This window comes from Sminthopsis crassicaudata, chromosome 1 (genome assembly GCF_048593235.1).
Source record: "Sminthopsis crassicaudata isolate SCR6 chromosome 1, ASM4859323v1, whole genome shotgun sequence".
Lineage (NCBI taxonomy): Eukaryota > Metazoa > Chordata > Mammalia > Dasyuromorphia > Dasyuridae > Sminthopsis > Sminthopsis crassicaudata.
The window spans coordinates 173226826-173248411 of NC_133617.1; the positions used below are offsets into that span (position 1 = coordinate 173226826).

At 36.5% G+C, this 21586-nt stretch overlaps 1 protein-coding gene across 3 annotated transcripts in view; it reads right to left on the bottom strand.

The window, feature by feature from the left end:
* Positions 1-21586, bottom strand: part of NEDD9 (neural precursor cell expressed, developmentally down-regulated 9) — a 222516-nt gene that overhangs the window by 53837 nt on the left and 147093 nt on the right. Inside the window, exon 1 of one of the 3 annotated variants that reach the window (XM_074271662.1) lies at positions 2619-2819. The exons of the other annotated variants lie outside the window; for them this stretch is intronic. Coding sequence (XP_074127763.1) covers positions 2619-2630 — 12 coding nt within the window. The 5' untranslated portion in view covers positions 2631-2819. Of the gene's footprint in view, positions 1-2618; positions 2820-21586 lie in introns of those variants that run through there. 3 annotated transcript variants of the gene reach the window in all.

Consider the following 21586-nt stretch of genomic DNA (forward strand, 5'->3'; position numbering starts at 1 on the left):
CTAATCCTGCTTCTGCCACTAGGAACTTAACCTCAATTAACCTGCCCTTTTTTGTGGCAAGCAAAATTGAAATTATCAGACTTATCTTCTATCCATCATAAGATTGTATGTATGATATATTGTATTTAACATATACTTTAACATATTTAACATGCATGGAACTACCTGCCATCTAGGGGAGGGAGTGGAGGGAAGGAAGGGAAAAGTTGGAACAGAAGTTTTTTCAAGGGTCAATGTTGAAAAATTACCCATGCATATGTTTTGTCAATAAACAACTATAATTAAAAAAAAGGTTGTATGTATGAATCATATGCTCATCAGATTTAGAGCTCAAAAAAAATTCTAATACAATGACTCAGACTATGGTTTGCTAAAACACCAAATTGGTGGCAGATTTGGGACTAGAACTTAAGACCTTAACCCAGTCAACTTCTCTTTGTGTTTTACATAACATTAAAGTCAGCTATCATTCTCATTGTTGGTCAGACATAAAACATAAACAATAGTAAGGTTTTCTCCTTGAATATCAATTATAACTGTCATTGTCAGTTACAGAGATGACATATGTCCTTCATCTTCCATAAAAGTAAAGTAAATGTAAGGAGGTAACAGATTTCAAAATAATTTTGGTCTTTTGCTTAAAAATTTTAATGTTAAAATCCACCATTGGTGTGACTGTATATAGGATTATGAAATAATTTCTTTTTCTTAGAACAAGGTTCTTGTCATAGCCTCAGATCAATGCAGCCAAATGTACTTCTGTATTTATTAACTTTATATTTACATTGCATGCATTTTCACACAGATTTATCTTTTCTTTTACAACAAAAGCTTCTCCCCATCAGAATATTTTCATATTTTGTAATTGGTATTCCCAGTGCCTGGCACTTAGTAGGCTCTAAATAAATTGAACTTATTTGCATAACGTCCTCTCATTGGCTGGAGGAGAAAATTCATTGGGATAAGGTAAAACTATTTTCACCTCCACCTCTTGATAATTGATTGGTTGATTCTGCAAATTATTTAAGAAAGCAATACAGTTTAGGAAATGCTTATGTCCATAAGGGGAGAAAATCACTCCCAAAATCTTATCCTGGTGTGGTGAACTACAATTTTATTAAAGGGGAAATACTCATCTCATAGTATAACATTTCAATGGGCAGCAGTTTCTTTTAGCTATATAAAACAATGCTTTAGCTGGAATTTAAATATCACTTATTGACCGAAAGGACTAAGAAGCTTGCATTTCTGCCAAGACATAGAGAAGGTGAAGTAGAATGGGAAGAGTCTTGAATTTGGAACAAAAGAACTGTGTTCAAGCTTCATCTTTGCTAATTACTAGAGAGCAAGTTCTCCTGGACTTGTTTGCTCATCTGTAAAATGAGGGGGTTGGAGTAGGTGAATCCCTTGCTGCACTATGAGCTAAGTAAATGCCTTTCAGTGCAATTAAAGTAAAAACGATGAAGATATTCGTTATTTTGTACAATTTTATCCCCATTATTGCAATCAAAAAGTGACCGACAATATAACCATAACTGATTCCTATTGCTAACAGATATTAGAGCACATTATTCACAACCTGCACAGTCAGAAACCGAGGGCATGAAGCAGTTCAAATTATAGGAAAAAGTTAGAAAGACTTTCCAAACAAGCACAATACTGAATGTCAATCAGTAAATACAAAGTTCCAATAAAAAAAGTACCAGTGACGGTTCCTAACTGTGTTTCTGTCTCTCTCTATGGAGCTTTCTTTTGAAATATAGATGTTCATGATTCACTTCTCAGAAGCAGTACAAGGTATCCTACTCCATCTTCCTACCCCCCCCATTATAACTGCTCCTCACATTAGATAAGGTTTGCATGCTCATTCCCTAGCACAGATGAGTACAATAAAGTGAAAGAGACAGAGTAAATTCCATTCTTCTTTTGCCAAGAATCAATGCAGGGGTTGAATTGCTGGAACAAGAACCTCCTTGCAGGAGACTAAAAGAAAATTAAGCTTAGGATTTTCAGGCATAATAAATACACTTGAGCAAGCTCTCAGGTCAGGAAAAAAAAAATAAAAAAAAAATTGTTACACCCGGCTTTGCCGTAGGACTGGGGAGAAGGGATCTCAGAACATCAACAACCCAGTTAAGATGCCGGGGGGTTCGGTATCTCTCACTAAAACTCAGATGGCACACTGTTTTCTCCGCCTAAAACCAGGGCACTTTCAAGGACCTGAAATAAATCCTCTAGGGAAACCAGTTTGGAGATCCAGCAAGCTTCCATTCCCCTTCGGAGAGGTGCCCTCCCGAAGCCCCGGAGGCTCTGGGGAAAAAACAGGGGGTAGACTTTCGCGAGTGCCTCCTCTTTTTTCGGGAGACAAATAACAGTATATATCTTGACCCGCTGCTTTTAAATTGACTCCGAAAAAAAGCCCTGGCAGGTCATTTCCTGCAACAACTTTCAGAAGGGACGGGTCCCCTCCGAGTCTCCGCGGAGCTCCTAAGATAAATGTAGCCTGGGGTATTTCAGCTCCAGCTATTCAGGTCCCCGAGGGAGGGCACTTCAGAAGGGGGAGCACACGCAAATCAACCAGCTTAGCCAGAAACTTGCAAAAAGACGGATTCTTTTACCTTGTACTTCATCTCTGCAGCAGTAAATTCAGTCCTTTCTGGAGCTAACGAGACTGCATTGAAGGCTCAAGAATCTGCCTCGCCATGGAATGCTGCCTTCAACCAAAACGAGAGTGGTCCCAGGCTGGAGGCTGGTTTGTCTGCTTGAATCTGCAGAGCTCTCCGTACAGTTACTAAGTTTCTAAAAGTCTCTGAGCTCATTGTTTTGATTGAGGCTGGGTGACTACTGAACTCATTTACATACCGTCCCCTCATTGGCTAACGAGGAGAGATTCCGCGGGACAAGGTAAAACTGATCCCACCCCCACCCCCCACCTCTTAAATTCTAAAAAGCCTGACAAAGAAGGCTTAATGCAGAGGGAGACTTTTTTTTTTAACTCGGAAAAGGGATGGGAAAACGGGAAGAAAAAACCGAGAGGTTTCCGAACTTGGTTGCTCCCTCCTCCTCCCGCAAAAAAAAAAAAAAAAAAATACACAAGGGAAAAAGAGTAAATTCTTTTTAAGATTAACTCAATTTTAAAAGAAATCTGCCCCACAAAGCAAGTTCTGACAGTCCTGTTTCCTGTGACCTAGCAACTCCTTCATACACCCGCTTCATTTCAAAGCCATTCACCTCACAATCTCTACATGAAACGAACTCTAGGAACAAAAGGTTTTCTGTCTCCAGTCCCCTTTTTACTAACCACCCCTGCTGATATCTCTTTTGGGATGGGGGAGAGTTGTTTGCTTTTTTTGTTCTTTTCAATGTTCAAAGTACACCCAGCGTCAGTCTACAGCGAGCCCCTGATACAAATCCCAAGTTAAAAAAAAAAAAAACCACCACCAACAACAGAACTTTCCTACTTTCCTGAATTCTCATGAGTGCCCGTCTTGGGTATCACTCACATGCAGTGACCTTCCCTGACTTTGTTTAGTTAGCAGAAAGAAAGATCCTTAGGTTAGATTTTACGTCTCTGTTGGTACTGGCCTGAACATCCCCTATCCACGTCTTTCTTTCACTAGAATGCTTCCTTTGATATCTGCCCCATTTAAACCTCCAGCTTTTGAACACTGTGCGTTTTCTATTCTAGCTTTCTTGCTTTAAGATTGAAGTTGAACCATTAACTCATCAATACTTTATAGGGAGAACAAAAATGCCAATCGTTTGATTAGATACTTTGAGTGTAAGACTTCAGTGATGTACGGAATGTTGCACAAGACTGCCTTACACAGTTAGGTGCTTAGATGGCATGGTGGGTACAGAATCCCCCACATCTTCGTCATTCTGTGTGATCCATAGCCAAATCTTTCCATAAATCCTCCGTAATGCATCTTGCCAATAGGCCGGGGTCCTTCCCGCGGCTCTTTGAATATCCCAAGGATACCGGTGTAGCACTTAGTTGTTGTCACTCATTTTCTATCTATTGAATACACACCACCTTTTCCAGTAGAATGTATTCTTTATTGAACATTCATTAATTAAACAATTGAGTAACTTAGTTACTCATTCTCCTAGGGGAAACACAAAACACTGGCACTGATTTCATGATTACTGTAAGGAGGCAAGATTCCCATCAGTGGACAGTCTTAGTCCTTTTCAGTTTTCATTTAAAGGGGTAATGAGAGGAGGGGGAGGGGTGAAGAAAGCTGAAGCAGCATCTTAGTGTACTGTTTGCTCCTTTTCACTGGGCCTCAAGATTAGGTTTGGTGGATCCAGACAATAAGTATCCGTGAGTGGGATGGACTCCAACCAGACTACATGACTTGGATGGAAAATCAGCCTTTTTTTTTTTTTTTTTCCTGACCGAGTTGGAGTGAAATCAGTATTTTCCAAGTCCCAGATGGATCAAAATTCTGCTTTTAATGATGTAAGCAAAAAGGGCAAGAGAGCAGCTGTCCTTGAAAAGCTGTTTCCAGATTCAGGGTGGAACCCCAGTTTCATAGTTTAATGCAGCACTGATTCCCTGGAAATAGCCCATCATCAAGCATTACTAAGGTTTTCACTTTATAACGTCAGCTCTGTCCTGTTAGTGTAACAGTTGGGCAGCTTCGGCCTTCTCCTAACCACGTTTGTGTGTGTGTGTGTGTGTGTGTGTGTGTGTGTGTGTGTGTGTGTGTATGTGTGTGTGTGTGTGTGTATGTGTGTGTGTGTGTGTGTGTGTGTGTGTGTATGTGTGTGTGTAGGGGGGGAGTTCCCTATCAGAACTTATAGGGAAAATGGGCAGAAATAATTTTATGAAGTTTTATCTCTTGCAGATAATACCTCTCCATTCAGAGGTAAATTTTTGACAATAAGCAGGAAATTATTTTTGGTATCTGTTTCCATTAGAAAGAACAGTTTTTGGCCTTCCATCTCTAAGATTAGTTTTTAGAGATGGGCATATAGGAGAACTTTATAACATTCTGCAGATTTCCTTAATAGTAAAATGTTCTGTTTGATTTGACATAAAAAAGAAAACCAAGTATGTGATTATTATTTTGGAAGATTATATGAATGGGATGAATATGATGGAATACTACTGTATTGTAAGAAACAATGAAGGGGATGGTTTCAGAGAAACCTGGGAAGGCTTATGTGTACTGATACAGAGTGAAGTGAGCAGAACCAGGAAAAACATTTAAAAAAAATTTTATTTATTTACTTATTTTTGCTGAGGTGATGGGGTTAAGTGACTTGCCCAGGGTCACACAGCTAGGAAATGTTAAACAACTGAAACCATATTTGAACTCATGTCCTCTTGACTTTAGGTCTGGTGCTCTATCCGCTGTGCCACTTAGCTGCCCCGAGAAAAATTTATTTGAAAAAATCAAAGCAAATAATATGTAAAGACTAACAACTGAAAGGCTGAGGATTAATTATGTTGGGTTTTGCAATGACAATCATTCAAGGAAAACGGTTTCCTCAATGATGAAACATGCTACCTACTTCCTAAATGTGGACTAAGGATACAGACATTTTATTTGGACATAACCATTGTGGGAATTTGTTTTGCTTGACTATACATCTTTGTTACAGGGACTTTGTTATTCTTCCTATATAAGAAAGTGGAGAAAAAGGCTATGGGAGCAAGAGAAGGCAGAGTTTTGTTTACTGAACAATTTTAACTTAAAAAGGCATTACAACCCTTCTTGAGGTTTTTTTTTTCTTTTTTTTTCTTGAGAGCTATTTCAGTCTTTGGAGGAAATAGTATAATTGAAAAAGTACCCAATGCCAAATAAGAGTACCTAGATTCAAGTTTTGACATGCACTTCCCAGGATCAAGCTGAAAGGGAGTTGAGAAGCCATATTGTTCAAATTCTTCATTTTATAAATAAGCAAACTAAGAACCAAGAAGGTTAGATGATTTACTCATAGTGGAGCAGATAGTAGTCCTCAGAAGGTAGGATTGAACATGGGTTCTAAGACTCCAAACCTCATATTCTTGCTACTGAATCATGTTTCCTCCCTATTTTCCAGCTCTATGGCCTTGGCAACTTCATTAGTTTCAATGTTCTTATATGAAAAATAGAGTAATTTTATTTGTACTACCTATCTCATATGGTTGTTGATTGGAAAGAATTTTGTAAATCTTAAAATCTGAATGGATGTGAGTTATTATTACATTCTGATAATCTTTGTTTTAAAAGGATGCTTAATCTCATTCTTAATTGCTAAAGGGGACCTTGTTCTATTTTTTTCAGTTTCTATCTGGAGCTTAATTCGCACAATTACAAATTAGCAGGCATCTCAGAGGATATTTATTGCCTTATACAATGTTTCCAATTCATCATCCATCTTCTATAGAAAGATCTTCAGTGAGAAGGAACTCATTATTTCCCCAGAATGTCCAATTGTAAAGCTCTAAGTGTTGGAATATTTGTCCTCAAATATGTCTCTCTACAACTTTTAGTCATTTCCCTTCATTTTCCTCCCTGGGCCAAGACAGAAATCCCAACACTTCTTCCATAAAATTGTCTTTCAAATATTTAAAGATAACTCTCCTGTCTATCCTCTCCTCACCTCTAATTACTAAGTTTTCACTCATGACTAAGCAAGTCCATCTTGTTCTGTATATAAAATTATTCAAAAAAAATTGAATACAGATTGTGAAGGACTTTAAATGTCAAATAAAGAAGATTATATTTGCTTGTAAGGGATGGGGGCTATACCTCTACTTCAATAAATGTAATGTAGTAAGGGTAAGGCTTTGATATGAAGTGTTTGGTATACTTGATTTTAACTCTAGCTCCTTTATGAGGTATGAATCTCTTTGATTGGGTCGATCAGGGACCAGTGTGATTGACTAATTAAATAAGCTGATAATGCCCCTGAGATAATGAAAGTCTTTCATAAGTTAGTCCAAAAGCAAAGAAATTAAGATTCAAGGGCTTCCACACTTAGGAGCATCTTGAAAAAACAAAACTTTTGCCCCTATTCCAGAGGAAAGCAACCTAGGGAGAGGTAGAAGTGAGACTAAAGGGAATATTATACTTCTCCTATTCACAATTACCATGTAAATGGAGAAAAACAACACATCCAACTGGGAACAGAAATAGACATAGTTAGGACAAAAAGGTCCAGAAAGATAGTGAGCAGAGGAAGAAGCCAGCCTCAAAGCACATGAACCCTTATACCAAAAAAGAATTTCAGCTATGATTTCAAGAAAAGACTTTCAGTAACCAAGAGTTGTTATACCTTGGCTACAAATATTCTCTATATACACACCTAACGATCATAATATCTTTTTTAATAATAGGTTTTTATTTTCAAAATATATGTAAAATAGTTTTTAACATTCACTCTTGCAAAACCTTGTGTTCCAAATTTTTTCTTCCTCCCTTCTTCCACTTCTTCCCCTAGATAGCAAGTAATCCAATATGTTAAACATATTGTTTCTTCTATATATATAATGCTGCACAAGAAAAATCAGATCAAAAAGAAAAAAAGGGAAAGAAAGCAAAAAGGAAGCAAATAACCAAAAAAGTGAAAAATACTGTGTTGTGTTCCATATTCAGTCCCTATTTGGATGCAGATGGTTCTTTCCATCACAACTCTATTGGAATTGACTTGAATCACCTCATTGTTGAAAAAAGGTACATCCATCAGAATTAATCATTGCATATTCTTTTTTCTGCAGTGTACAATGTTCTTTTGATTCTGTTCACTTCATTTAGCATTAGTTCATGTAAGTCTTTCCAGGCCTTTCTAAAATCATCCTGCTGATCATAACTTGTTCAGCCATTCTCCAATTGATGGGCATCTACTCAATTTCCAGTTCCTTGTCACTACAAAAAAGGGCTGCCACAAACATTTTTGCATTTATGGATCATTCTCCTTTTTTTATGATCTATTTGGGACACTGCTGGATCAAAGGGTATGCACAGTTGGATAGCCTTTTGGGCACAGTTCCATATTGTTCTCCAGAACAGTTGGATCAGTTCACAACTTCACCAACAATGTATTAGTGACCCTGTTTTCCCACATCCCCTCCAACATTTATCATGATCTTTCCTGTGTTTTAGCTAATCTAGGGGTTAGATAAAGAAAGCATTGGAAGTATGGAACCCAATTAAGAAAATATTTCAATAGTCCCGGAAGGAGGTGATGAAGGCCTGAAATGGGTGTGATCATATATGTGGAGAAAAGAAGATGGATAAAATAAATGTTATACAAATAAAATCAATAAGATTATCAATTGATAGAATATGGGGGATGAGGGAGAATGAATAGATTATAATAACTTCATAATTATGAGCCTAGGTGACAGAGGAGATGATGATATCCTCAACAAAAATAGAGAAGGCTACATCTGGGAGGTGATTTCAGATAGAAGATAATGAGTTCTGTTTTATATAAATTTAGTTTTAGGTGTTTTTAGGTAGACCTGCAGGGTTATGCATCATTATGTAGACCTCCAGCTCAAAAGATTGGATTGGATTGGATTGGATCTGTAGATCTTAGAGTTATTGGTATTGATATTCAATTATATTGAACCCATGGAAGTTGATGAGATCATCAGGAGAGACAATATTGAGAGAGAGAAGTGAAAAGGACTCAGGGGCACTTATGGTTAAGGGGTGAGAAATAGATGATGATCTAGCAAAATGTACTATAGCCAGAAGAAGAACCCAGAAAGAGGAATGTCACAAAAATTTAGGGAGGAAAAATAATCAGAATATTCAATTGTGTCAAATGCTCCAGAGAAGTCAAGGAAGGTCAAAATAGAGAAGAGGCCATTTGATTTAATAATTAAGAGGTCATTGGTTATCTTAGAGGAAGCAGTTTCATTTTAATAGTGGTTTTTAGAAACCAGATTTTCAAGGACTGAGTAATTGAATTGATGTAAGGAAATGGAAGCAATAAATGAAGACAGCTTTTTCTAGGAGATTAGCTGTGAAAGGGAGATAGAGGACAATAACTTGACGAGCTAAATAGAGGCAATATGTTATAGTGGAAAGGACAGAAGATTTGTATGCAGAGGAAATGACTCTGGGACTCACTATTTTTGTAACCTTAGGTAAGTAACTCAGCTTTGGTGCTTCAGTTCCCTCATCTGTAAAATGAAGGAATTGGGCTTGGTGAACTCTAAAGTCCCTTCTTATTTTTAAGTGAAGCTTTTTAATGGAGAGGAAATTTGGATGTGTTTGTTAGCAGCAGAGAATGATCTCTTGGAGGAGAAATAGAGATGGAACAAAAGGATAAGGAAGAGATGGCATAGAATGAGAATCATGGACACAAATAGAGAGCTTGACTAGCAAAAACTAGTTCTTTCATCCCATCATGGTATTGACTTCCATTGACTTTACAATCCACTAAAACTCACAGATTTTTTTTTGCAAGAATTATTATATGATCATACCACTCCTGTCTACATTTGAGCAGCTGATTTTTTTTTTAATACAAGTAGGGGACTTTAAATTTAGCCCCATGAAATCTCAATTTATTAGATTTAGTCTCTCATTCTAGTAGAATGAGTTTTTAGATCCTAACTCTTGATCCAAATCTATGATTCAGAATGCAAGCCATATCTTCCAGCTTGGTGTCATGAATAAATTTGACCGTCCTACCACCCATGCCTGCATCCAAATTCATTGATAATAGTGTTGAATATAGAGCCAAGCAGAGGACCCTGAGGTATTCTGCTAGTATTTATTTTATTGATTACCTAATATAAATGATAAAGCTCATTTTTTAGAGAAGAGAGTTGAGGCCTAAACAAATGGATGAATTTGTACAAAGTTACATGAAGCTGAAATTCAATAATCTAGACAGTTGGGATTTTTCAATCTTACAGAACAACAAACATTATGAACTTAATAAAATTGAAAATAAAACATAGTTCTATCAAGTATCATGTCATAAAATTTCTGAATTAGAAGGAAGGAATCCTTAAGACATAGGCTTCCAATTTACCATAGTACTTGTGGATTCTACTTAAAGACCTCTTAAGGCCTACACATTTCCAGAGTGTGCAAAAAACTATTTGAGAATGAGAACTGTTTTGTTTTGAGTTTTAATCCACAGTATCTAGGACTGTGTGAATTTAGGAAAATACTTAGGCTTTTCTAGCTTTCATTTTAATTTTCTTTAAAAGAGTGAGTCAGATAAAACGGCCTTTAAAGTTCTTTCCTCATGAAATCTATCTTCCTAATGAATTAAATGTTGGTTGAATTGATTGAATTGACAACCTTGTTTTCTAGTTTTCATGTGATGAAGCTTCTGAAAACCAGAGAGAATTTTCTACATTGACTCATTTGACTAAATCGTGTGTGAGATGCATGCAGAACTATGATCTTTCCTAGTGATGTGTCGAATGAATCAGAACAATAGAACAAGTGGTTAGTCCGATTCATATCTTCCCCCATCTCCATTATTATATGCCTGGTGACTGCTATCTAGTCTTTGCTTAAAAACTTTTAATGAAAGGAAATATATTACCATCCAAAACAATCTCTTCTATTTTAGAATAGCTCTAAATGCTAGCGAGTTTCCCCTGACTTTGAGCCTATGACTCTTTCCAACTTCCATTCATATCTTTTCTGTGCTTAGGGGCAAAAAAGAATAAATCTAATCCCTCTTTTACATGACAACTATTCAAATACTTGAAGACAGCTATCATGTCCCCCTGAGCAATCTCTCCTCTAGGCTAAACATCTCCATTTCCTTCCACTGATCTTCACATGGTATAGATTTGGGATCTTTCACCATTCTGATTGTTCTCTAACTCATTAATGTCTTTCTTTAACCATGGTGCTATTTCCTGAATACAATATTCCAGATGTGGTCTGACCAAGGCAAAGTATAATGGATCTATGACCTTCGTATTCCTAGAAGCAATGTCTGTCTTAATGCAGCCAAGATCACATTAGTTTTTTTGGCTGCCATGTCACACGGATGATTCACATCGAGACTGCAATTTACTAATTTTCATTGGCTGTTGCTCATGTCTGGAATGCTTTCCTTCTCCATCTTTGTCTCCTAGCTTCTTCCTGGCTTCCTTCAGTTCCTAGCTAAAATCTCACCCTTTTACAAAAAGCCTTTCCTGACTCTCCTTCATTCTAGTATCTTCCCTCTGTTGATTGTCTGAAATTTATCCTTCACACATATTGTCTGAACATAGTTATTTGCATGTGGTTTCTCCCATTAGATTGTGAACTCCTTAAGAAAAGGAACTGAATTTTGCCCTTAACACAATGCCTGGCATCCAGCAGAGGCTTAATAAATGTTCAATGACTAAAAAAATGCCCAAATCTTTTTCAAATGCCATCTAAACCTTACCCTCCCTCCCATCTTGTACTTGTGAAGTTACTTATTTGAACACAATTGTAAGACTCTACATTTATTTATCCCTATTAAATTTCAAACTGTATAAATAAGCATTCCAAAGCTCTTGTTTTCCTGCTGTAAACAGAGATCATAAGAACATTCCATTTCTTGGCTCTTGGCATTCTTTCTGGCTGAGCCCATGCTTTGAAGGCTCTCCCTCTCCCCCTTTCCTCTGCTCCAATTCCTGACCTCCCTAGCTTCCTTTAAGTCCCAACTAAAATTCTACCTTCTATAGGAAGCCTTCCTCAACTCTTCTTAATTCTAGTGCTTTTTCTCAAATTTGTCTACAATGTGGAATATTTATGGAATATATCCATCTGGAGTTTCTGTGATCTATGTGGGAGCTGATCATCTAATTCTCACTTCCAGCAAATTGCTTTATAGTTTTTCCCAGGACTTTATTAAATAGTGAGATCTTACCTCTTTGGTTTATTTATATTATGGAATTATGCTCAATCCTTCTCTATGCTGCTAATTTGTTTAAATGATCATCCATTTTGTTGCTTAAAAATTTTTAGTACCTATCTTTTGTTAATCATTTCATATATATCCTGTATAATGCTTACTTTCTATGTGTTAGCCTGCTATCTTCCTCACTAGGTTGTTAATTATTTGAGGGCAGGGACTGTCTTTTGTCTCTTTTTGTATCCCTAACACTTAGCCCAATGCCTGACACATAGTAGGCACTTAATAAATATTTATTGATTAATTGAAGAGACCTCAGAGGATATCAAATACAAATTCCTTATAAAATAATCTATTTTTTATATGAGGAAACTGAGGCTCATAGCCTCTGATTATACAAGAATTGGAGGCAAAATCTGAATCCAGATCTTCCTGACTCCAAGCCCATCTTTTTTATTATTATTATTATCGTTGTTGTTGTTGTTGTTAAGGCTAACCTTTTAAAATTTCAATTTAGATTAATAACAGCTGACTTTACATATGCTTTATGTAAATCAAATATTTATGATATATAAAATATTATTGATATTGGTAATTATTATTTTTAGGTTAAATATGTGCAATCTTCTCAAAGAATTCCATATTTGTCATATTGTGCAAGAAAAATCAGACCAAAAGGGAAAAAAAACTAAGAGAAAGAAAAAGCAAGCAAGCAAACAAAAATGTCAAAATACTTTGTTTCCAACCACATTCAGTCTCTATAATTCTCTTTCTGAATGTGAATAGCATTTTCCATTCCAACTATTGGAATTGTCTTGAATTACCACATTGCTAAGAAAATCCAAGTCCATCACAGTTGATTGTCACATAATCTTACTGATACTGTATACATTGTTCTCTGGTTTTGTTTTCTTCACCCAGCATTACTTCATCTAAATCTTTCCAGGCTTTTCTGAAATCAGTATGCTCATCATTTCTTATAGAACAATAATATTCCATTCCATTCATTTACCATAACTTATTCAGCTATCATTCAGCTGATGGGCATTCACTCAATTTCCAGTTCCTTACACTACAAAAAGTGCTGCTACAAACATTCTTGCACATGTGGGTCCTTTTTCCTCTTTCATGATCTCTTTGGTATACAGACCCAGTAGCAAGACTGTTGGATCAAAAGATATGTACAGTTTGATAGCCATTTGGGCATAGTTCCAAACTGCTCTCCAGAATGATTGGATCATTTTACAGCTCCACCAATAATGCATTAGTGTTCCAGTTTGCTGCATCCCCTCCAATATTTATCATTATCTTTTCCTGTCAGCTTAGCCAATCTGAGAGGTATGAAGTAGTACCCCAGAGTTGTTTTAATTTGTATCTATAATCAGCATTAATTTAGAATATTTTTAAATAAATGGCTTTAATTTCTTCATCTAAAAATTGTTCCTTTTTTGATCATTTATCAATTGGGGAAGTCCATCCCTTTAACTACTACATCACTCTCCCTGTACAAATGTTTGCTTTCTCTAGATCTATTTTTACATATACATAATGAGTTACAGTGTTAGTAAAACTTTGAGATGTCCAGATTTGTACTTCCCCCTTTAAAATAAGCCAGACTTAAGCAATATGCTATGCTAATGCTTCGTGTTTTTCCTTCCATGATTTGATGGCTTATTTTGAGGCAGCTTTTAAACCTCCCTAGGGTAAAATTCTAAAACTTAGTGTTTTGCCTTCACCATGGTCCCCTATTTCCTTATATCGTAACTGTCAGAAAGGAGATCTGCCTTTGAAGGAGATTTTTGTGAATCTGTGATCCTGGAATAGTGATATGTTACTGGGGAGGAGAGCAGGGAAAGGACCATATACTATAAATGCAATAATTAAGAGTAATACTATAAGCTTTCAGAAATTGCTTTAATTGTTGTTTTATTATTTCACGTGATATTTATGTATTTCATTTTCACAAAAGCACTAATTTGCAGAATTTGATCTTTGTTTTAAGGCAAAAACTTAATTTATTTGATAATTAAGTTCTCTTAAATGATAGTTAAATATATATATATATGTATATATATATATATATATATATACATATATATATATATATTCTGAATGTAGTTTGAAGCCTCAATAATAATCTTTTGGATATTCTCTTAAATGATCAGTCTTTAAAAAAAAGTTTGTTCAGAAGGAAAAAAAAATCTGGAGCAGATATCTATAGGAATGCAGATTAATATCAGGAAGTCACCTTAAAGATCTTATAATTGCCTTCATTTTTCAAGTGAGGAAACCAAGGCTTAGAGAGAATAAGTGACTTATGAAGGGTTTTTACAAAGCTAACAAGTATCTGAAGCCATATTCGAATAAGGGTCTTCGTGATTCCAAGTCCAAAGCTCCATCTGTCCACCTGTGTCTAGATTTTTGCACTCTGTATAACTCACTAATTCAGTGATTGGTATGAATATGTAGAGGTACAGATTGTTACATTTCACAATTTTCACTGACTCAAATAGGAAAGACAAGCCGCATGGTATTGTTAATGGAGAACCAACACTGAAGTCAAAAAAGTCTGGGTTTAAGCTTTGTCTCTGACAGAGACTATGCAGCCCTGGCTAAGTCACCTATCCTAATAGTGTGCTCGGAAACTCTCTAAGATTACAAGTTGTAGAGAAGGCAGGGACCTGTCTTGTTAGAGGAAATTTTCTCACCTGGAAATTCCCTCTGCCAATGGAATGCCAGGGCTGGTCTCTATACCTATTCCACATGGAGAAATGTCCAAGGCTCACTTTAACAGGAACTTCAGGCTAAAAGAGAGTGAATGTTTTTTCATGGGCAATTTCTACTTCCCTTTCTTCCATGCTTTAGCTTATCTAAATAAAGAACTTGCCACATGAAACTTTTTTGTTTTGTTTGTTTTTTAGTCATACCAGACTTTTTGTGACCCCATTTGGAGTTGGCAAAGAAAATGGAGTGGTTTGCCATTTCTTTCTCCAGCTCATTTTAGCAGATGAGGAAACTGAGGTGAACAAGGCTAAATGATTTTCTCAGGGTCACATTTGAACTCAGGAAGATGAGACTTTTTGGTTCAGGTCCCTCGCTATTGATTATGCTACTTAATTGTCCATATGAAACTATGATGGTAAACTATTCTATAAGTAGGAGACAATGTAACCTGGAGGAGAAACACTGAAACATTCTCATTATCAGAGGCACAGGGTGAGCAAATGCTTCAGCAGGTGAGAGGGATCCTTTCAGACAAGTCCCCTCCAAAAGCCCCATCCCCCTTTCCCCACCCTAGCTACCAGGAATCTCCATGCCTGTGCCTGGTCAGCTTCCCTCATTGGGTTGTTCCAGGTCACCAGAAGCCTCACTGGTCAGCCCATGGACCACCAACTGGCATTGATGAGAGGGTGGGAGGAATGCAAGAATAGCGGTGCAAGTGTGCTTGAGAGAGACAGAGAGAGGACCAAAGCAAAAGGAATGTATGTGGGGACACAGCACGCACCAGCCTGTCGCGTCTGAGAGTTCTGAAGGGATCCATTCATTTTAGAAAGCAAACAAAGAGTTTCAACAATCTGTAATCTTTTATTTTGTCTCTGGCAGGAATGCTTTTTTAACTTTGGGCAGTGGCTGGGGGAGGGGGCAGCGCCAACAACCAATGTCAGCTTGCCTTTGGAAGTGTGGAGTGCACATGCCATTCAGCCCACTGATGCAGAGGAATAGAAAGGCTGTTCTCTTCTTTATAAGGAAAGATGAAGGAGGGCCTTGCTAATGAGGACATGGAGAAATTTTTATGGTTTCACTAAGTCATCCACTGTGGTTTAAACATGATAAATATAAGTTTAGCTAAGTTGCCTAAGTGTTAGTACCCAGTGATTTCAGGACTTGAGGACAGAGTAAAGGGGGTGTTGCAAGTGCTTTCTTGAGTTTTAGTGCATGTGGTTTAGAGAATGACTCATGTCCCAAGCAGGCTTTGGAGTTCTTGGGCTTGAAAGGGGATTGAAACCTGTGAGGAGAGGGGTTTGTGCCTAAGTTTTCTCCAGAATATTGTGCTTCGGTTGTAAGGGAGCAATCTACAATCAATGATTTTTGGATCTCTTTCTTGGGGGTCACTAATACAACTTAGACCAGATCAGGATATAGATTGAATAAATGTTATTTTCTTCTTTTTCTTCTAATTTGCATATATTTGCATTAGGACTCCTTTCTGGAGATATTGAAAAGAAACTCTTCTAAAGCTTATGAAGTTGTAAAGGTATGTGAACATTAGTATTATGTCATCATATTGTGATATACTAGAATAAGTTTTGAGGTTAAACTGAGGTTAAAAAAAAAGCTTTGTGGAGTGAATGGAAAACTTGTAGAACACATTACTCTAGGAGATCATAGAGGCTGATGCTGTATATACAAAATTTAGATTCTTTCATGGATAATAAATCATAGATTATTAGAAAAAACATCTGAAGTTGGACATATAGAGTGACCATTTTCTCCCACAGAAAATCCCTTGATATGATACAAGTATCAGAAATGGAAAACTGACTAGAATGGATCAAGGACACAACACAATGTGTCAGTTCTTAATATCATGAGATTTAGAGCTGTCGGGTGATTTTAGAAATATTCTAAGTTAATATTAAACCACCCTGGGCCTCAGCTTCTTCTTCTATAAAAAATATTTTATGTGCAGAATTGTGTTCAAATAGTCTGTCAAAGGATAATCTTGCTCAAACATCTTTTATAGGGTTTTTGGTGATATTACTATTCTATTTTTTTATGTTTTTGGTCTCCATGTCAGACTTGTTAAACCTCATTGTTTAGAAAATGATCTAACCTAGGGGAGAAGTACTGAAATATTCTGATTACCATGAAACTTTCTTGGAGACACAGGAAGAGCAAATACTTCAGCAGAAAGCAAGATTTCAGAGGACTCTGTCAGACATGGTCCTTCCAAAAAAAATTCTGCCCCTTCTATAAAAAGGGGTTGTCTTTTAAGCTTTAAATCTATGATTCTATAATAGTTATATGGTAAAGGAAACAAAGATAAGGAAAGTCAAGGGCCTTACCCAAGATGTAAATGGCAGAGATAAGATTCGCATTTAGTCCTCCTGATTCCTATATAGGCTCCTTGTTTCTTAGATATGAGCATCAGAAACTTAGAGAGCCCTGAGTCATTATAAGATGTGATAAACCAAGGAGAAAGATTTCAGATGGTACCAAGAACATTTCAGAGCATTTTGCTATTGGGAAAGGACCTAAAAGATAGCTTATTAATATAAATTTTTCTGCTTTCTCTGTCAGTTTCTTTTCCCTCCAAAATTCATTGTGTTATCTATAGGACTGATTTAATTCTCAGACCACATTTATTCCCCGTAAGCAGGCTGAGCCTCTTAAAAGTTGATTTTTATTTTAAGATTTTTCCTTGGTACAGGCCTCCTTTTTCTGTTATCAGCACAATTATATATTATTCAATTCAATTATTAAATATCTGTCGTGAGTAAAGTATTATGCATATGATCCTATAGTTTCTGCTACCAAACTATCCTATAGTTTCTGCTCCATAGGTCAGTAATAACAATTCTTTCCAATAAGGCCATATAGTATGAGATTTGAAAAAAAAATTTCTCAAAGTGAATTAAGTGTTGTTTATTTTAAATGAATGTATAAAGAGGCAACAAGACAGAGCTGAGGAGTTAGCCTCATAGTTAGAACAACCCTAATTAAGGTCATGACTCTGGTAAAGTTATTTAACTTTTCAGGGAGCCAAGCAGTTTTTCTAAGATTGTGAGCTGTACTGTTGATGTGGATTCATACTAGCAGAGGTAATTTCCTTTCTGGGAGCTCCCTCCACTGATGTAATCACAGGTACTGACCTATATATAAACATAAACACACACACACACACACACACACACACACACACACACACACACACACACACACAGAAGTTGAAATCCACAGGATTTTTTTCTTGTTTGTAATGTAAATCAGTAAGTTCTATTTCATTTATTAAGAAAGCATCATAAGTTTTAGATAAGAAAGAGGAATAAGTATTCTCTTTATTAATTCTTTCAAGTTTCTTAGGATCTATCAAGTCAGCACTGGAAGTCAGCACTGGACAGTAGCCATACTTTGGCCCCACAAACAACTTCCAGCTGCCTTACTCTTGGGCTGGCCCCAAGTTATCTAGGTGATCATCTTTTGGTGTGTTTAGAAGTGGAAGTGGCGAGCATGTTAGCTGAATCTTCTCTTTCCCAATTATTCATTTCTTCAGCTAAAGGGGATGTCTCTTACAGGTCCAAGAAACATTAAAAACCAAAATAAAACCCTGAGGAAAGGTAAAGAATGAGATAGTGTCCTTTCTTTTCTGTCATTGCTGGTGTGTGCGTGTGTGTGTGTGTGTGTGTGTGTGTGTGTGTGAGAAAATTGAGAAAGAGACGAAAAGTGAAAAAATGATTTCAATAGTTATTATAGAGAGCCAGAAAATACTGTGATGAGAATTCTAAGATGGTGATGGGTTGCAGGGTGGTCCATCTAGGAAGTACCATCAGTTCTTTCCTTCAAATGAAGAGGAAAATGGCACCATGTAGGTTGTATTGATTAATAATAAAGTATGAAATAAATATATATTCCTATTCTCATACTTAAAAGAAAATGGGTGGGTGATGGAAGGGGGAGGTTGGTTTATTTGTATGTAAATCTATGAATAAACAAATAGTATTTGAATAATAATGACTAAATTTTCTTGCTAATTAATATGGCTATGACAAATCACTAGAGTATACTTTTAAAATGCCTCTTCCCATTACAGTAGCAGCCAAAATAGCTTCATGAAGATAAACGTATGCAAAAAGAAAGAAAGACAAAAAGTAATCACACCGTAAAGTTATGTAAGTTTCTATTTTAGAATCATCTGTTTCTAATTTGCTAAATTTACTGCTTTGGAGCTGATGCCAAAGTGTTACATTTGATTTATGGAAATACTTTAGAACATTTTTCCATCATGCTATTGTACAATATATTTATTGCTCTTTTGTTATTGTTAGAAAGATTATGGACTTAAAAAAAAAGTACTAGGAACTTGATGATATTTTATAAAATGCTATAAGATGTAATAAGAATCCTAGTAAACAATAACATTCACTTAGTAGCATTCCACTTGGTTTACCGATTTTTATTTTAATTGAACAAAGAGATCCATCTGGAAAATGAATATTTAAACCTCTACTTTGTGCCAAACCACTTCTTTTCAGTGCAGACTGTATTTTTTGGGGAAATATTTAAATAGCAGCCATACTGTGATACACCACTAAAAAAAAAAAAATAAAAGGAATACCATAAACCCAGACATCACCCAAAAGAGGAAGCTTACAAAATATTCCAGTAAAACTGAATCTAAAAATATCAACCATTAGTAACTTTTGGACCAATGTGCCTATAAATCCCAAAATGGGTCTGAGATGAGAGCAAGGGACAAAAGAGAGGATGACAGAAACCACCTTAGTTGTGTGTGTGTGTGTGTGTGTGTGTGTGTGTGTGTGTGTGTGTGTAGCAATTGTTCTTCCCTTTCACCAATATCCTTCCTCCTCCTTCCTCCAATTCCCTAAAGTCTCCAGTTCCTTTTTGAAACAAACACAGGGTTGCATTATGGTCTCGAGGTGACTGACAAGTTCTGCATGGGCTTTCAGTATCTATCCTGTATTTCCCGGAACTGGCACCAGCAATTAGCCCAGAACATTTTGCACACAGCCAAGTCCTTGTGCCAGCATTTTCACAGAAGCAGCCCCAGTATGCTGTGGTTTAGTCATACCAACCCACCTTGACTTCTCAAAGAGGTTTATGTCTGTTATAAGTGGTGTGTTACTTTTGTTTTTATCCCATACTGTTTTTACTTGATTTACCAAAATTGAAAGGTTTTTAATTTCACACTCACACGAAGTGAGATGTATGCTAAGGAAATTCCCTTCCCTATGTAGTGTTTTATGCCAGTAAAATGGGGACATCTTCTATTATAATTTAATCTTATAGATAGTAACAAAAAATTACAAATGCAGCACCCACAATTCTCATTTATTTTTGAACTGGTGTCCTTTTCAACAAGTTATATGTAGTTTGTCTTCTATAAATATTAGAATCTACTAAAGGAATAATAGAAATAGTTGGCACATGCAGTACTTTAAGGTTTACAGAGTACTTATGTACATTAAGTCCTTTGACTTATGATTAATTAATGAAAGACCATAGGCATACAGGCAGATGGATAGTTAAAGGTACAATAAGGAGAATAACCTAAAATGGCTCCCTATGCTTTTTAGATAAGAAAGAGGAATAAGTATTCTCTTGATTAAGTCTTCCTAGTTTCTTAGGATCCATCAAGTCAGAACTGGACAGTAGCCATACTTTGGCCCTACAAATAACTTCCAGCTGCTTTACTCTTGGGCTGGTCCCAAGTAATCTAGGTGACTCTCATCTAATCTCAGTTCCAACTCTGGCTTTCAAGGCCTTTTATAATCTAATCTCTAAATCTCAAACATAGCTAATTAAATTTTGTAACCTAACCTTAACTCTCATCACAATTTTCACAATTTTCCAATGTGAATCCTTTGCTATAGTATGGCCAGTTTAGTTCCTGCCCACACCCTCAAATCCTACATGCTGCATTTATTCCTTCTTCCTTATTTCTATTCATTCTGATGCTCTTTGAGAAAAGTGTGTTTAAGAAAGGTGCAATTTTTTTTGTAGAGATGAATCTGTACAATTTGGATTATACATTGTGCATGTAACTGTATCATACACATGAATTATGATGACCTTCCATTGGGCTGGAGCACCAAAATACCAATAATATTCCTGATTGCCTTAGAGGAAACCTAGAATTGCAAGCAAAGTGAATGAATTTTGTCTGGTTATTTGGCTAGGTCAATGTCACTGAGGGTACTATGGGAAGAAAGATACTGTTCTTTTTGGGCTCATTTTAGGATCTAAGGACCATCATACTGAACCTATTTAGCTATGGTATACATGAGCCAAACAGGATATTTTAGAAGTTTGGTAGTTAAATAAATTTGTGACCAGTGAAGAACTAGAAATCATTATTTGTTAGAGTCAGGGGCAGATCTCAAGGGCAGAGTATGAGAGGCACTCCGAGGCTTATTCTGCCTGAGCCTGATGGCAAGGCATTGAAGGTATTGAGTAAATCTCATTAACGAGGAAAAGCCTCCTCACTTTTGCTGATCATGCTCAAACTCATGCACTCTTGGTCATGTGGCCTGGGGACTATAAAAAGGGGGTTGCAGAAGGTGGGAGAGGGAACTCTGGGGGAACTCTAGAAGAGAAGGAAGAACTCTGGAGGGAAAGCTAGAGGGAATGTTAGGGAACACTATGTAAAGAGTTAGAAGAAAGACCTGTTGCTGCATACTTGAGTGACTCGGGTGTTCTGTGGTAGAACCTCAAGAGAGGTAGCTCTCTGACTGAGATAATCAGAGCCTAGGAGTCTGAAGACCTGGTGAAGGTAAGAGCCAGTTGACCCCTGCTGAGGAGAGTAGCTGGGAGTTAATGATTATTGATCATAAAATAGAAAATTTTGATTATATCAAGTTAAAAAGCTTTTGTATAAACAAAACTAATGCAGACAAGATTAGAAGAAAAGCAATAAATTGGGAAAACATTTTTACAGTCAAAGGTTATGCTAAAGGCCTCATTTCCAAAATATATAGAGAATTTACTCTAATTTATAAGAAATCAAGCCATTCTCCAATTGATAAATGGTCAAAGAATA